We start from the raw sequence: 18,053 nt of genomic DNA, 5'->3' as shown, positions 1-18,053 counted from the left end.
CAGGATTGATTGATGTCTAGCTACAGTAAGAGACAGACAGCACAAGGATCTTTCTTCATTAGTTATTTAGTGTTGTGATCAATGGAGTTTTAGGGTGGCAGGGGGAGAAGAAATTTGAAAAAACCTAACTCTGACCGATCTGGTACCAAGTCATCATTGTCATCCACATCAAATTGTAACAGTAGTTGATCCACATTGATCCTTGTCAATTGGGAGAGTGGGCAGCAATCATGATAACTGTTTGCATAAATACGCGATGATTGGACTAAACAGGGTGATATACAGTATGAGTGTGTTGTCTCAGGGCCCAGAAACACGGCACGCTGTGTCTTGTTAGAATGAATTATTAATAACAGAGATAGGAAATAGCAGACTGCTTCACTGCGTTTGTTACACTACCTACCACACATGATATTACACTCCTCCCACTGGGCAAAAACTGGTTGAATTAAAAACTTCTTAGGGCTAGGCCCCTTTTTTCTCAATTTCCGCCTGAATGACGTGCCCAAAGTAAACTGCCTGTTACTCAGGCCCTGAAGCCAGGATATGCATATCAATGTTACCGTTGGAAAGAAAACACTTTGAAGTTTGTATAAATGTTAAAATAATGTAGGAGAATATAACACAATAGATATGTTAGGAAAGAATCCAAAGAAAAACCAACCAGAATTTTAAAATTATTTTTTTGAAAAAGGTCATATTGAAAATGAGCTCTCTAGATGCAATTCCTATGGCTTCCACAGGGTGTCAGCAGTTTATGTTGAAGGTTTCAGGCTTGTAACTTTAAAAATGAATAAGAAATATCAGTTTAGGTACAGTGACACAGTCTTGGAAATTCGTGTTTATGCGCCATGAAGACAGGACGCACCTGCTAAAATCGGTTTCCTATTGAACATACTTGTTTCCGTAAGAAATATTATAGTTTGATTACATTTTAGGGTATCTAAAGAGTAAATAGACATTTATTTTGACTGGTTGAAACAAAGTTTAGTGGTAGATTTTCGGATTCCTTTCTCTGCATGTTGAACGAGTGGATTACTCAAATCGATGGCGCCAACTAAACAGACCTTTTGGGATATAAAGAAGGATTTTATCTAACAAAACGTCACTACATGTTATAGCTGGGACCCTTTGGATGACAAATCAGAGAAAGATTTTCAAAAAGTAAGTCAATATTTAATCGTTATTTGTAAATGTATGAAACCTGTGCCGGTGGAAAAATATTTTGATCTGGGGCGCCGTCCTCAAACAATCGCATGGCAGGTTTTCGCTGTAATAGCTACTGTAAATCGGACAACGCAGTTAGATTAACAAGAATTTAAGGTTTCAGCCAATATAAGACACTTATATGTACCTAAATGTTTAATATCCATAATTTTTACGATTATTTATTTGAATTGCGTGCCCTCCAGTTTCACCAGAAGTTGTCCCGCTAGTTTCCACATCATTTCAACCCCAAAAATCGATGTGATGCATTGAATCCACGTGGAAAACTTATTGGATTTGCAAAAAGTCATCAACATATGGGCATTTTGTCTTTTTTCACCCAACTTTTAACATAAATCCAATAAATGACATGGTGACATTTTTTGTTGATTTCACGTTGCATTCACGTTAGTTGACAACTCAACCAAATGTAAATCAAAATTAGACGTTGAACTGACGTCTGTGTGCAGTGGGCTGTTACTGTAAAATGATGCTATTGTAATGTTTGTAATGATAGTAATGTCAAAGAAAACATCCATGTGACAACCTCATAAAAAAGAAATAAGATGTATTACATTTCAGTAAATGTCCGTTACACTTTCTATCAAAAGTAAACATTTCCCCTTGATAAAAAAAGATTAACTTATCCTTTACAAAATTATAAAAAGGGTTTAAAGTCCATTTCAAATCACTTTGTTAAAGGGATAGTTCAACCAAAAGACAAAATTACATATTGGTTTACTTACCCTGTAAGCAGTCTATGGACAAGATATGACAGCAATCCATGCTTTGGTTTTGTTTACCTGGATACTGTTTCAAATGATAACTTTTCTGCATTTGCAGAAGAAATCCAATGCAAGCCAATGGTACCTTTATAAGCATTTTACATTAATGTCCAAATTATCTATAAGTAACTTCATTGAGTTACACAATACATTTTTAGATACATAAAGTGCAAAAATTATAATACAGGTACTGTTGACTTGCATTGAATTTGCATTGGAACAGTGGCCAGCTAAACAAACTAAAGCATGGATTGCTGTCATACGTTGTTAACTTCTTAAAGTATAGGGGGCAGTATTTTCACGGCCGGATGAAAAACGTACCCAAATTAAACTGGTTACTACTCTGGCCCAGAAACTAGAATATGCATATTATTAGTAGATTTGGATAGAAAACACTCTGAAGTTTCTAAAACTGTTTGAATGGTGTCTGTGAGTATAACAGAACTCATATGGCAGGCAAAAACCTGAGAAAAATTCAACCCGGAAGTGGGAGATCTGAGAATTGTAGTTCTTCTTTCTAATCCCTATCGAAACTACAGTGTCTGTGGGGTCACGTTGCACTTCCTAAGGCTTCCATTAGCTGTCAAAAGCCTTCAGAAACTTGTTTCATCTGTCTCCTGTAACCCGGCAGAGAAAAGGAGCTCAGTCAATCAGTGGACTGCCTGGCGACAAAGGGATTGAGGATGCGCGATCCCGCCGTTCCTTCTTTTTCTTCTTGAATGAATATGCTATTGTCCGGTTGGAATATTATCGCATTTTTACGTTAAAAATACCATAAAGATTGATTTTAAACAACGTTTGACATGCTTATAAGAACGGTAATGGAACATTTTGACTTTTAGTCTCTGGTACTGCGCTCGCGCATTATGCCTTTGGATAGTGCTCTGTACGCACAAACAAAACGGAGGTATTTGGACATAAATATGGATTATTTCGAACAAAAACAACATTTCTTGTGGAAGTAGCAGTCCTGGGAGTGCATTCTGATGAAGATCAGCAAAGGTAAGAGAATATTTATAATACTAATTCTGAGTTTAGGTGACACCAGAACTTGGCGGGTGTCTGTATAGCTTGCTTTGATGGCGAGCTATGTACTCAGAATATTGAAAAATGTGCTTTCGCCGAAAAGCTATTTTAAAATCTGACACAGCGGTTGCATAAAGGAGTACTGTATCTATAATTCTTAAAATAATTGTTATGTATTTTGTCAACGTTTATGATGAGTATTTTTGTAAATTGATGTGGTCATTCACCGGAGGTTTTGGTGGGAATACATTTTCTGAACATCATGCGCCAATGTAAAATGCTGTTTTTGGATATAAATATGAACTTTATCGAACAAAACATACATGTATTGTGTAACATGATGTCCTAGCAGTGTCATCTGATGAAGATCGTCAAAGGTTAGTGCTTCATTTAGCTGTGTTTTGGGTTTTTGTGACATATATCCTTGCTTGGAAAATGGCTGTGTGGTTATTTTTGTCTATGTACTCTCCTAACATAATCTAATGTTTTGCTTTCGCTGTAAAGCCTTTTTGAAATCGGACAATGTGGTTACATTAAGAAGTGTATCTTTAAAATGGTGTAAAATAGTCGTATATTTGAAAAATTGAAATTATGATATTTTTGCTGTTTTGTATTTCGCGCCATGCTATTTCACTGGCTGTTGAATAGAGTGGGACCCTCACGTCCCACCTTGTCCAGAGAAGTTAATAGACTGCTTACAGGGCAAGGAAACCAACATGTAATTGTGTAATTTGTGTGAACTATCCCTTTATTGATACTTTAGGCATCCTTGTTGTTTGTACCATATAAACACATTTTTATGACCTTGTTCTACAACAATTAATGTAAAATGTCTTTAGAAGACACCTAGAGCAGTTAGCTCAGTGGTTTAGTGGGTGAATACACAGGTATACATACGACTTATGCCCACATATTTTCAGTGAGCATTGCGTATACTCACTTCTTAATCGCCATGATGCGTATCAAAGTAGTGTAGTGGAGGTATATGCCATATCAATTAATAAGGCTGATGGAACAGATCAGAATGTTTAGCTTAGAATGTTAAAAAACTATTATTTCACATTTTAGGCTCAGCAATGTGCACATGGCAGTAGGCCTATGTGGGGAAAACACTGTTCTAAAATGTGCACTGCACATGCAAGCGGTTTCAAGGACAGAGATGTAAATATCCTTTAGATATTTTGAAAGAGGGGAAATCTAAAGATGCAACAATTATCATGGGTTGCTAATATGACTTGGATAATGCCTTTGGCTGCTAGACAATTTAAGACATTTTAAAGAAAACCAATATGTCTTTATAAAATAATTGCCTCCACATTTCTATGGTGGGATTTTGGCTATAAGCTACTTTGAAACATGCCTCATAATATGAGACAAAACATCCTGGTTTCAGACAATGAAGGAGCAGGAAAAATATAGCAATGCTAATGATAGGCCTAATCGTCTTCTGGTAGATGGAAAGGCTTTCCCAAAACCTTCTAAATTAAGCGTTAACTAGCTACCAAGTAGCCTATGCCTACTTGGCAGAATTATATCATGATTATTTGCATCAATCTAGTGGCCATTTGTTTTGCAAACTCAATCTCATGTCCTACAGAAACACTGCTAATCAAACAACAGTGCTAGGAGCCTGCAAATTATAGGGTAACTTCACAAAAAAATCTAAATTTCTTAGATTGTTCCCTGACCTCAAAAGTGGTCTCCGGATGTGGTTTAAACATTGTTATGGAGTTACAACATTCTATTTTGTTGTTTTTCTATAAAAAACTGACGTTGGCCAGCCTCATGTATCCATTTCAATAGTAGGCATATTATTAGCCTACTTGCACAGTACTGCTTGGGTTGGCCTGACTGTGAAAGACCAATATGAACAGTACAGCTTGGTTTGGCCTGACCGTGAAAGACCAATATGAACAGTACAGTTTGGGTTGGCCTGACCGTGAAAGACCAATATGAACAGTACAGTTTGGGTTGGCCTGACCGTGTAAGACCAATATGAACAGTACAGTTTGGGTTGGCCTGACTGTGAAAGACCAATATGAAGAGTACAGTTTGGGTTGGCCTGACTGTGAAAGACCAATATGAACAGTACATCTTGGGTTGGCCTGACTGTGAAAGACCAATATGAAGAGTACAGTTTGGGTTGGCCTGACTGTGAAAGACCAATATGAACAGTACATCTTGGGTTGGCCTGACTGTGAAAGACCAATATGAACAGTACAGTTTGGGTTGGCCTGACTGTGAAAGACCAATATGAACAGTACAGTTTGGGTTGGCCTGACTGTGAAAGACCAATATGGGATTTATCATTTTAGGTCATTCAGAGTGTATGTCACTGTTTCTCATAGAATTCACCCGGCGGGCCGTTTGGGACATCTTTGGCAAAAGATAGAATATACCCACTTCTCCAGGCACGACTACACCACTGAGTTAGCTGATGGTGCTCCAGATAGTGAAGCTTTAATGGGTCAAAATGACAAGTTCAAGAAAAAGACTCTGTGAAATGCAATGTCAGTCTCTTGAAAATGGCATTCAAGTGCTTGCGTTCACCGTACACTGTAAACAGTCGAGTTGTTGATAGTACAAGGTGAAGATTTTATGTAATATGACATCTAAATAATTTTACATTTGAAACCAGTTTGAGGGCATTTTCAAGTACCACTATAGCCTCTAACATACAGACATAAAATGGAGTGGTGACCACTCTTGGGTAAACATCAAGGCTTGCATGATACATGTTGCATTTTCCTTTTTGGCACAATAACCCACCACCCGTAGTTATTCCCTAGCAGATGCAGAGATACTGTAAATGTCTATATATATCTCAGAGATATGGATATCTCTCCCTGTCCAGCTGATACGTCCCTGTCTCACACTTCTTCAGTAGGCCTGATGAGATGGTCTTCACTGCTCTCATGGTCTCAGTACAGGTGGGGTTAATCAGAGCTTCAGGTAACAGGAAGCCAAAGTAGCCTGTGTCCCGCAGTTCAAAGGCAAAGGCATAAGGGATCCCGTTCCTATAGGCCCAGTCCATGGAGCTGCCTGAGCTGACATCTGTTGAAGTCAGAACAAATAAAACAGTTTGGATTCATTGGGAGGGTTTTCCACAGGCAAACGGGTGCGGCAGGAATTCTTAAATATTTAAATATTATGAGCTAGATGTTTTCTGAGTGTTTTGCAGTGTGTTGCTGAAGTAAGTTAACGTTGGGAAGGAGAGAGTGTGCATAACTCACACAGCGTGGTGGAGGCAGGTCCATATCTGTACCTCACTCCATAGGCAGAGTACAGGGCAGTCACTGCATTGTGTGCAGCTGACTCCTGAATCAGGCAATACATTACATTACAATCATTTATTCAATTCCAATGTGAGTTGCAACAACATTGATTCATTGATTGACTGTGGTCACAGATCTGTCTCTCACCACACAGTTGAAGTTAGGGATGGTGGCGTATTTATAGGAGTAGGGGTAGAGCAACATTTGGGCGTAGGCGTGGATGGAGACGTAGGCCTTGACACGCTTCTTGTGCTTCCGCAGGAACTTGGCCACTGCCTTGACCTCTGGCTCGGACTCAGGGAAGGGTCCGCAGTACGTGTCATCACAGGGGTGGGAGGATGCACCCTCCTCTGGCAGGGAGAAACAACGACAGGGCAGGTACTGTTACTTACTGTAATCATACAGTATTAAGTGCTGTAAATACATACAGAGAGGTTATACTAGTTTATAGTGGAACTATACCCAATACTTTATGACAGGGTTTTACTATGGTGTTAGTGTATGTATCTGTGACCTTTTTTGAATACATTTTATGCTTCTACACCTGCATTGCTTGCTGTTTGGGGTTTTAGGCTGGGTTTCTGTACAGCACTTTGATATATCAGCTGATGTAAGAAGGGCTAAATAAATATATTTGATTTGATTTGATTTGATGCGGAGAAAATTGCTCTGAGTAAATCTGCTAGATTATAAAATTGTTCATGGTAAATGGGAGGTATAAAACACACCGGGGACATATTTTTTGTCCACACAGCCTGTTGACATTTTGTTCTCAATTCAATACGTTTTAGACATTTCTCTTGGGGGAATTTTGACCCCCAAAAAAACAGTCTTCTTTCACCTCTCCCTCTTTCATGTTATTTTTATATTCATAGCTACTTTGTGTCATTGAAGCCTGTTTTCAATGTGGATGGATACCTCTTCAGATGGACTACGCTGGCTACATATCTCTCTCAGATTATTTTTTGCATATTCATGTATTCTAAGCAGAACTATACCTTCCAACTACAGTACGCATGCCCATTAATTATGTAAATGAGTACTCCAAAAATAAACGTTAGAAGCACAACTTGGCATAACCTGCAGACAGACAAGAAAGAGCATGATCTAAGAGACTTGCCCATGAGCAAAAAGCAGCACCTCAAAACTCTGGGCCGAATTAATATTTCCATATGCAAATCCAACAGGGAATGAGCCATGTCTATGTATAATACAAACAGTGTAAATGAACAATTTCCTAAATTAATTGACTGATTAAAATTAGACGGTAAATTACCCCTGGTATCATCCAACCTTGAAAAAGAGGTGATTGGTCTGCACAAAACACATAGCGGCTTCAGTAAGCATTAACATGTGCCTATTGCCTATTCTCATAATTAGGGCCTCGTTCCAGGCTTTAGCGAGGAGCCAGAGTTCTTTTCTGGTCAGCTTTCAAAACTCAGAGCCTTATTCAAAATACAGATGGCTCTGAGGGTTAAATCAACAATACATACTGTAGTTTGGATTATTTGTCATTCCCCTCCCATTCTATGCTACAGTATAATGATACATCTCAACACCAAGCTGAGGCCTATCATTATCATGTAGTTTTCATAGGTCTTGGCCCCCATAATGAATACTCTGTGTAGACCAAGGCCATGTTTTACACAGCGTGTGTTTTAACAACTTGTTCCCACAGGTCCCCAGCCAGTACGCATCTACATACGCCTGGCAATTAGTTATACACAGAGCATAGAAGGGTTTGTTACCCAGGAAAATGTGAAAGTGGCACAAGGTAAAGGACAAGGCAGTGGATCTTGTACTGTATTGTCACGTCCTGACCAGTATAAGGGTTATTTGTTATTGTAGTTTGGTCAGGACGTGGCAGAGGGTATTTTGTTTATGTGGCTCGGGGTGGTGTTTTATGTAGTAGGGTGTTTGATTTATTATTTCCGGGTTTTTGGGGTTATGTTCTAGGTTTGTATTTCTATGTGGTCTCTAGTCTTTTGTATTTCTTTGTCTAGTTTATTGGGGTTGGACTCTCAATTGGAGGCAGGTGTTTTCTAGTTGCCTCTGATTGAGAGTCCTATATATGGATATGTGTTTGGTTAAGTGTTTGTGGGAGATTGTTTCTTGTTTTGCATATGTGAGCCTGACAAGACTGTTTTGTTGTTCGTGCGTTCTTTGTTTGTTATTTTGGTGTTCTCATTATTTAAAATAAATACAAGATGAGCATCCACATTCCTGCTGCGTTTTGGTCCTCCAATCCCGACGACAACCGTTACATGTATTCTAGCCTGCCTTTACAGTAGCTGGATAATCTAATGTGGCAGGTTTGACTTAAGGGCCTAGAGTTTTCCTGTTTCTGTCTCGTGGTCAGGAAAAACTCAGGCCTATAGCCATTTCTGCTGCTGTCACACCCTGATCTGTTTCACCTGTCCTTGTGAATGTCTCCACCCCCTCCAGGTGTCGCTTATTTTCCCCAGTGTATTTATCCCTGTGTTTCCTGTCTCTGTGCCAGTTCGTCTTGTACGTCTTTCAAGTCAATCAGCGTGTTTTCCCGTACTCAAATCAAACCTAAAACCCCAAACAGCAAGCAATGCAGGTGCAGACTCGACGTCACCGGCTTTCTAGCCATCGCCGCTCCATTCTTCTATTATCCATTGGTTTTGTCTTGTTCCTTTCACACCTGGTTTGCATTCCCAATCACACTAATTGTATTTATTCCTCTGTTCCCCCTCATGTCTTTGTGTGAAATTGTTTGTGTTACGTGTTTATTGTTGACGCGCCAGACTGGTTTGTTTTTCCGTGTTATTTCACGAAGATGTTTATTGTTAAATATTATTCTTGTGACTGTTTTGCACTTTTGCCTCAACAAAGTGTGCGTCTTTTCACAAATCTCTGCTCTCCTGCACCTGACTTCGCTACCAGTATGCACACACCTGACAGCTGCATTATAATCTCACGTGTGAGAATCCCTTAAACAACAACCACTCACTGGGTACAGATGTCACTTCAACTTCAATTTTTCATTTGCATTTGGTTGAGAAAAAAAATACAAAATTCCCTTACGTTGGGGACTTTCTGATTACTTTTAGAAATTCCAAACCGTTTTCCACGTTGTTTCAATGTTATCAGATTATAATTTCTGTTGTTGAAATGACGTGGAAACAACGTTGATGCAACCAGTTTTTTTCCCCAGTGGGCAGTGTCTCATACAGACCTTGGAGATGATCAGTATCACATGCTCTGTCTATCCACCCCTCTCTTCCTCCCTCTCTTCCCCCCTCTCTTCCCCCCTCTCTTCCTCCCTCTCTTCCCCCCTCTCTTCCTCCCTCTCTCTCTTCCTCCCTCTCTTCCCCCAGCTCTTTTCTTGCTGTAATTATCTATCCTTTCTTATTTAAGATTCCAATTATCACACATAGAACCAGCCTCTCTCCCTCCCTGAGTGATGAATAGCAGACACCCCCCAGAAGACCCTACACCCCTCTCAGCACCACCAACATCATATCAAACAGGGGGGGTGCCGTCACCACACAAACATTTAATCCACAGCTTACACTAATTAAGCAGAAAGAGCACCAGGAGACACATCTCCCAACAGCAGGGGAAGGAAAGCAGGGGAAAGGGAGGACAAACAAACACACACACACACACACACACACACACACACACACACACACACACACACACACACACACACACACACACACACACACACACACACACACACACACACACACACACACCAAGGATATATTAAAAACTCACCACACCACTTGACTTTCCAGTTCCTGTTCGCGTCAACACCTCTGCAGTGATACTTGCCGTTTTTGGACCGGGTTTTCCTCCAGAAACGATCCTGGGGGGAAAATAATGAACACTGTCACTGACTCAAAGTAGCTATGAATATACTAATAACATGTCACCTTAAATACACATGTTGGGTCAAATGTTAGCTAGGTGAGAGAGAGAGCGAGAGGGAAAGAGAGAGGGAGAGAGAGAGGGAGAGGGAGAGAGGGAAAGAGAGAGAGAGCGAGAGAGGGGGAGAGGGAAAGAGAGAGAGAGAGAGAGGGAGAGAGAGAGGGAGAGGGAGAGGGAGAGAGGGAAAGAGAGAGAGAGCGAGAGAGGGGGAGAGGGAAAGAGAGAGAGCGAGAGAGGGGGAGAGGGAAAGAGAGAGAGAGAGGGAGAGAGAGGGAGAGAGGGAAAGAGAGAGGGGGAGAGGGAAAGAGAGTGGGAGAGGGAGAGAGAGAGGGAGAGGGAGAGAGGGAAATAGAGTGAGCGAGAGAGGGGGAGAGGGAAAGAGAGAGAGAGAGAGAGAGAGAGAGAGAGAGAGTTGTAGCTACCGTAGTCCAGCTGAAGATGTATCCATCCACGTTGAAGACAGGCATGATGTAGAAGTTGAGTTGGTTCATCAGTCGTCTCATCACAGAGTCATACTGGTAGGAATGCAGAGCCTACAACAACAACAGGCTTATATGAACATGACAGGTAAGATCACAATGAACCATAGGCTATATCTCTTCTTGCAACTGTTTTATTTCACCAGTTAGAATACTTTCCAGTTGGTGAATAATAAATCATGATTAATACTCCTAAGCAGTCTGTAAGTCTGAGGGTGGCAGAGGATCCACCAGTGATATCACACACCTGTGACTGAACAGTACCACTGCTATAGAGGGCTACTAGAAAACCCTTATCATCATCATCCTCCTCATCGTTCTACAGCTGCACCATCGAGAGCATCCTGACCGGTTGCATCACCGCTTGGTATGGCAACTGCTCGGCATCTGACCGTAAGGCGCTACAGAGGGTAGCGCGTACGGCCCAATACATCACTGGGGCCAAGCTTCCTGCCATCCAGCACCTATGTACATGTACTAGGAGGTGTCAGAGGAAGGCCCAAAAAATTGTCAAAGACTCCAGTCAACCAAGTCATTGACTGTTTTCTCTGCTACCGCACGGCAAGCGGTACCAGAGCGCCAAGTCCTGGTCCAAAAGACTCCTTAATAGCTTCTACCCCCAAGCCATAAGACTGCTGAACAATTCATGAAATGGACTATTTACATTGACCCCCTCCTCCCTTTGTTTTTACACTGCTGCTACTCGCTGTTATCTATGCATAGTCACATTACCCCTTCCTATATGTGCAAATTACCTCGACTAACCGGTACCCTCTGTATATAGCCTCCTTATTGTTATTTATCCTATTGTTTAAAAAAAATATATAATTTAACCAGGTAATTTGACTGAGAACACATTCTCATTTACAGCAACAACCTGGGGAACAGTTTCAGGGGAGACGAGGGGGGATGAATGAGCCTATTGTAAGTTGGGGATAATTAGGTGATCATGATGGTAAGAGGGACAGCTTGGGAATTTGCCAGGACACCGGGGTTAACACCTCTACTCTTACGATAAGTGCCATGGGATCTTTAGTGACCACAGAGTGTCAGGACACCTGTTTAACGTCCCATCCGAAAGACGGCATCCTACACAAATCACTGTCCTGGGGCATTGGGATATTTTCTTTTAGACCAGAGGAAAAGGTGCCTCCTACTGGCCCTCCAACACCACTTCCAGCAGCATCTGTTCTCCCATCCAGGACCTGACCAGGACCAACCCTGCTTAGCTTCAGAAACAAGCCAGCAGTGGGATGCAGGGTGGTATGCTGCTGCATTATGTTACTTCTATTACATGTTTTACTTTAGTCTATTAAGCAAATATTTTCTTAACTCTATTTCGTTGGTTAAGGACTTGTAAGCATTTCACGTTATTTCATGGCGCATGTGACAAATAGAATTGTATTTGATTTGATCAGGAGTGTGTTAATGGCTCTTCCCCAGGCAGGTTCCAGTGGAGGAACCTGCTCAGTAATCAGGCTCAGGCAGAGGTTAATCTGACTTTGTAGAGAGATGGAGCTCTGCCCCCCACTGGCCAAAAGGAAACATTACTATTATTGACCTAAACAGCACAGTGATCTGCTCCATTATAAAAGTCTGTTCTTGTACAAACTCTTGAAGTTTCTCAATACTGTCCTAGTACACACTCATCTGGAGCTGCATAACCTCCCTGCTAGACATGCACACGGCTTGCTATGTTTTAACAATGTTATAGTAAAGCTCTGACATTTCAGGGTGGTTTGGGTTGACTTGCGGGGACTTAATTGTGTGTGACGCATTACTCTCCCTGCTCTCTGTCAAAATGGTTGTAATGGTTCCAAACTGAGAGAGGGTCCAGAGCAAAAGTAGAGAGATGTGTGTATGTGTGCCAGCAGCATGTCACCTTGCATCCAAATGCTGGCTTACCTCTGAAGCTAAGCAGGGTGGGTCCTGGATGGGACACCAGATGGTGTTGGAGGGTCAGTAGGGGGCACTCTTCTCTCTGGTGTAAGGAGAACCCAGGGCAGTGAAGGGGACATTGCCCTGTGTAAGGTGCCTTCTTTCGGATGGGACGTTAAATGGGTGTCCTTACTCTCTGAGGTCATTAAAAATCCCATGGCACTTATTGTAAGAGTAGGGGTGTTAACCCTGGTGTCATGGCTAAATTACCAACATGGCCACCTAATCATCCCCCTAATTGGCATATATCACTCCTTACCTCTCCAGCTGATATGTGGTGAGTGTTCTGGCACAGAAATGGTTGCTGTGCATCACCCAGGTGGATGCTATTTTAGACTTAGGAGTTAGGGTTAAGGTTAGAATAAGGGTTTAGAGTTAGGCTTAGGGGAAATAGGGTTTTGAATGGGGATCAATTGTTTGTCCACAAAAAGTCCACACAAATACAGTAAGACATAGCTGTGTGTGTGTGTGGTAGTTTATGATAATTCGATGTGACTAAACCACAAGCGGTTCTGGGGGTGGGTGGGACAGTGGCACTGTGACAACAATTTTGGACCCCCTTGTGGCCCCCCTAAATGTGGAGTAGGAAATAATTTTTACATAACACATTTTTTGCTATCGTTATTTTTTTACATCCGTTATTAGACTGTGGCAACGATGATGATTATGAACATGGTCTTTTGCCTGCTAATGCCTGCAATGCAGTGAAGAAAACGATATGACAACAATAACGTCTAATGTAACTGGCCCCTCTAACAGTACAACTGGCCCCAGCTTGGCCTAGTTGAAATGGTCTAGAACCGCCACTGGACTAAACTTCTGCATTTGAGACCAAAACGTTACACAATGTTTCACATTGTTCAAATCTTGAACAGGCAAGCCCTCTGAACTGTCTGCAACATTGTGCAGCAACATTTGACAGATGTTCACTGTATTGACAAGGGAGTGTGACTGATGGTTGGCACTGTAGTTGATGCAATTAGTAGTGATTCAGCACCATAGACAGACAGCAGCAGAGACAGACAGCAGCAGAGACAGACAGCAGCAGAGACAGCCAGGCAGCAGCAGAGACAGCCAGGCAGCAGCAGAGACAGACAGCACCAGAGACCGACAGCAGCAGAGACCGACAGCAGCAGAGACAGGCAGCAGCAGAAACAGGCAGCACCAGAGACAGACAGCACCAGAGACAGACAGCACCAGAGACAGACAGCAGCAGAGACAGCCAGGCAGCAGCAGAGACAGCCAGGCAGCAGCAGAGACAGGCAGCACCAGAGACAGGCAGCACCAGAGACAGGCAGCACCAGAGACCGACAGCAGCAGAGACAGGCAGCACTAGAGACAGACAGCACCAGAGACAGACAGCACCAGAGACAGGCAGCACCAGAGACAGACAGCAGCAGAGACAGGCAGCACCAGAGACAGGCAGCACCAGAGACAGGCAGCACCAGAGACAGACAGCAGCAGAGACAGGCAGCAGCAGAGACAGGTAGCAGCAGAGACAGGCAGCACCAGAGACAGACAGCACTAGAGAGGCAGCACCAGAGAGGCAGCACCAGAGACAGACAGCAGCAGAGACAGACAGCACCAGAGACCGACAGCACCAGAGACAGACAGCAGCAGAGACAGGCAGCACCAGAGACAGGCAGCACCAGAGACAGGCAGCACCAGAGACAGGAAGCACCAGAGACAGGCAGCACCAGAGACAGGCAGCACCAGAGACAGACAGCACCAGAGACAGACAGCACCAGAGACAGACAGCACCAGAGACAGGCAGCAGCAGGCTGCAGCTTCCCCAGCTATTATTAATATCATAATAATATGTGACAATTAGCAGACGATTTTATCCAAAGTGACTTACAGTCATCTGTGCATACATTTTTACGTATGGGTGGTCCCGGGAATCGAACCCACTATCCTGGCATTGCAAACTTCCTGCTTAACTAACTGGAGGCGTTCAACAACCAAAGTGTTGCTTAGGTTCTTTTAGGTTGTGAAACAGCTCACATGTGGACGTATTTGACTGCAGTGCAACACATGATTAAAGGTTAACACTGTGATTTACAGTAAGAACGTAAGAGGTGCACAACTCCAGGCCTCTAGGACCACAGTCCTGCTGGTTTCTCCTCTTGGCACTTTACTGATCAATGCATGTTGTTGTTGGGCTGGAGAGTCCACACACACCTGGCTCTCCCAGGACGAAATCAGTCTCTTATAAGAAAGCAAGGCCGAGCTGGCACTGCTGCCCTAAAGGACTGGAGTTGTCAAGGAAGGCCAAAGGAACGTACCTCTTTGACAAACCACTGGCAGAAGGCTGGTCCAATCCACTCCCTTGCATGGACCCCACAGTCTATCCACACTGCCTTCTTATAGGACCGTGTTCTCTTTCCTAGCTGACAGGACAGGACACCAGTCAGTTAACCAACATTGTGTGTGTGTGTGTGTGTGTGTGTGTGTCTCCTACAGTACCTGAAGCACATAAAGGGGCCTGCCTTCATATGACCTCCCTATAGAGAACATGTCCACCAGGTGAGGATGGGTCCTGTTCATCTCAAACATCCAACTCTGGATCTGGGGAGAGAAACACAACAAACAAAGAATTGAATGATGTGGTCATTCAGCCATTAGAATGAAGATAAAAAGGCACCAGGCCATCCTATCAGCTCTATAACACTAGACCTACACATCACACTTTAACTCTGTGAAACAACTCATTTCACGCTAGGCAGCACGGCAATGAATCTTAGTTGTAGCTGATTCCATGGGGGAATCAGCCCGCACGCACGCGCGCGCACACACACACACACACACACACACACACACACACACACACACACACACACACACACACACACACACACACACACACACACACACACACACACACACACACACACTAATATAAAAGTTCAATTCCTTCCATGTGTTTTCACACCCACTCAATAACCCCCATGCTTTCCCTTACTCTAACACACTATACAGACGCTTAATCTAACAGTCCTGGATGATGGAGGTGATGGAGATGTAAGTATTTCCACCTCTCTGGAATGGTATGTACATTATGGCCCTGCTACACAGAGATTGTACAGATGGTGAATGTAAGTGAATGTTTCCTGTGTGTGTGTGTGTGTGTGTGTGTGTGTGTGTGTGTGTGTGTGTGTGTGTGTGTGTGTCTCCTGTGCGTGAGGATTGGTTCAAAGCTGTGTAATGATAATGATAGGTTGCTGAAGTCTTACTGAAAGGCTCCCTGGTTCCCCCTATCTCACAGTGGAATGCATGCGGACTGAGGCACTGGGGCGTACAGATTCAAGATTCAGGGGGCCAGAGGCAAATGCACACATCTCAAAGACTCCTAGTTGCACTGTACTGAACTGAAAAGTGTGTGTGTGTGTGACTGTGTTAGTGTGTGTGTACAAATCTAAACAGTGTGTTATCGTGTGAGCAACGGAGTAAATGAGAGTGTGTGTGGGTGTCCCACCTACCTCCTCCAGAGAGTGGTACACCTCATAGTCATATTGGGATTCAGACCTCCTCTTGCGGGAAGAGCGATATCCAGTCTGCTTTTCAATTTCCTTCTGAAGGTTAGATATGAACACCCTGTAGAGAGAGAGAGGGGGGGGGGCAGAGAGAGAGGCAGAGAGACAGAGAGAGAGAGAGAGAGAGAGAGAGAGAGAGAGAGAGAGAGAGAGAGAGAGAGAGAGAGAGAGAGAGAGAGAGAGAGAGAGAGAGATACAGACAGGAGAGAGAGAGAGAGAGAGAGACTAGTGTGAGTCTGATGGGTACATGGTTTTATGGGAAACATTTTTCCTGAAAAGTCCTTTCTTCTCTTGGTATTTCTATGAGCCAAAATACAGAGAAACGATTGAAACAAAAATAAAAAGACCTTGGTGTTTCAGCTTTGGATAACTGCAAGTACAAGAAGCTTTGGGGGTGTGATTTTAGTATAGATGAGTTTCCTTTTATCATCAGTTTGCTTATTCAAGTGAGAAAAAAATGCAGAGAGAGCAGAGACTTTGGCCTTGTGTGGAGAGACAGCTTGTAGACAGTGCTATTGTGTGTGAGTGTAAGAGCTCAGCAACCCTCTGGAAGTAAATCAACCTCTGCTGTCCATGAAGACAAAATATGTTCTATTTGATGAGTCACATTCTTCTGTCACATATTTGGTCAACTATTCTCATAGCACCGGAGAAGGTTACATCTGTCTTTGCTATTTTTTCAGAGAACTTTCTTTCTCTTCAAAAATGAGTACGTTTTGAAGATTATTGTCATACACTAGCTTAGCTCACATTAATGAGAAAACTGAAAACTGTGGACAGAAATTCAAGTGGTTGAAAGCGTGGCATTTTAGGAATCCCTACACACAATTGTATTTCCCCAGCTACGATTTGATATTTTATTCCCCTCTCATATGAACCCATCAACCATAGCTTTTCTCCTCTAAAACAGACTGTCTCTCAGACTGTACATAAAGAAACCCTTCAACTCACCAGCCTCCCCTACCCAGACAATATAAAATAATATATACTGCTCCAAAAAATAAAAGGAACACTTAAAACAACACATCCTAGATCTGAATGAAAGAAATAATCTTATTAAATACTTTTTTCTTTACATAGTTGAATGTGCTGACAACAGAATCACACAAAAATAATCAATGGAAATCCAATTTATCAACCCATGAAGGTCTGGATTTGGAGTCACACTCAAAATTAAAGTGGAAAACCACACTACAGGCTGATCCAACTTTGATGTAATGTCCTTAAAACAAGTCAAAATGAGGCTCAGTAGTGTGTGTGGCCTCCACGTGCCTGTATGACCTCCCTACAACGCCTGGGCATGCTCCTGATGAGGTGGCGGATGGTCTCCTGAGGGATCTCCTCCCAGACCTGGACTAAAGCATCCGCCAACTCCTGGACAGTCTGTGGTGCAACGTGGCGTTGGTGGATGGAGCGAGACATGATGTCCCAGATGTGCTCAATTGGATTCAGGTCTGGGGAACGGGCGGGCCAGTCCATAGCATCAATGCCTTCCTCTTGCAGGAACTGCTGACACACTCCAGCCACATGAGGTCAAGCATTGTCTTGCATTAGGAGGAACCCAGGGCCAACTGCACCAGCATATGGTCTCACAAGGGGTCTGAGGATCTCATCTCGGTACCTAATGGCAGTCAGGCTACCTCTGGCGAGCACATGGAGGGCTGTGCGGCCCCCCAAAGAAATGCCACCCTACACCATGACTGACCCCACCGCCAAACCGGTCATGCTGGAGGATGTTGCAGGCAGCAGAACGTTCTCCACGGCGTCTCCAGACTCTGTCACGTCTGTCACGTGCTCAGTGTGAACCTGCTTTCATCTGTGAAGAGCACAGGGCGCCAGTGGCGAATTTGCCAATCTTGGTGTTCTCTGGAAAATGCCAAACGTCCTGCACGGTTTTGGGCTGTAAGC

General features: G+C 43.0%; 1 protein-coding gene across 1 annotated transcript in view; it reads right to left on the bottom strand.

The window, feature by feature from the left end:
• Positions 1–5,201: 5,201 nt before the first annotated feature.
• The window catches only part of LOC106590408 (carboxypeptidase A6), a 57,003-nt gene continuing 44,151 nt past the window's right edge, over positions 5,202–18,053 (bottom strand). The window contains exons 4-11 of the mRNA XM_014181399.2: positions 16,092–16,206; positions 15,079–15,180; positions 14,898–15,002; positions 10,618–10,728; positions 10,043–10,133; positions 6,440–6,642; positions 6,251–6,335; positions 5,202–6,071 (exon numbers count right to left, since the gene is read on the bottom strand). Coding sequence (XP_014036874.1) covers positions 5,842–6,071; positions 6,251–6,335; positions 6,440–6,642; positions 10,043–10,133; positions 10,618–10,728; positions 14,898–15,002; positions 15,079–15,180; positions 16,092–16,206 — 1,042 coding nt within the window. The 3' untranslated portion in view covers positions 5,202–5,841. The remainder of the gene's footprint in view (positions 6,072–6,250; positions 6,336–6,439; positions 6,643–10,042; positions 10,134–10,617; positions 10,729–14,897; positions 15,003–15,078; positions 15,181–16,091; positions 16,207–18,053) is intronic.

The sequence above is a fragment of the Salmo salar genome, chromosome ssa29, assembly GCF_905237065.1.
Source record: "Salmo salar chromosome ssa29, Ssal_v3.1, whole genome shotgun sequence".
NCBI lineage: Eukaryota > Metazoa > Chordata > Actinopteri > Salmoniformes > Salmonidae > Salmo > Salmo salar.
This window is presented reverse-complemented; position numbering and strand designations above follow the sequence as displayed.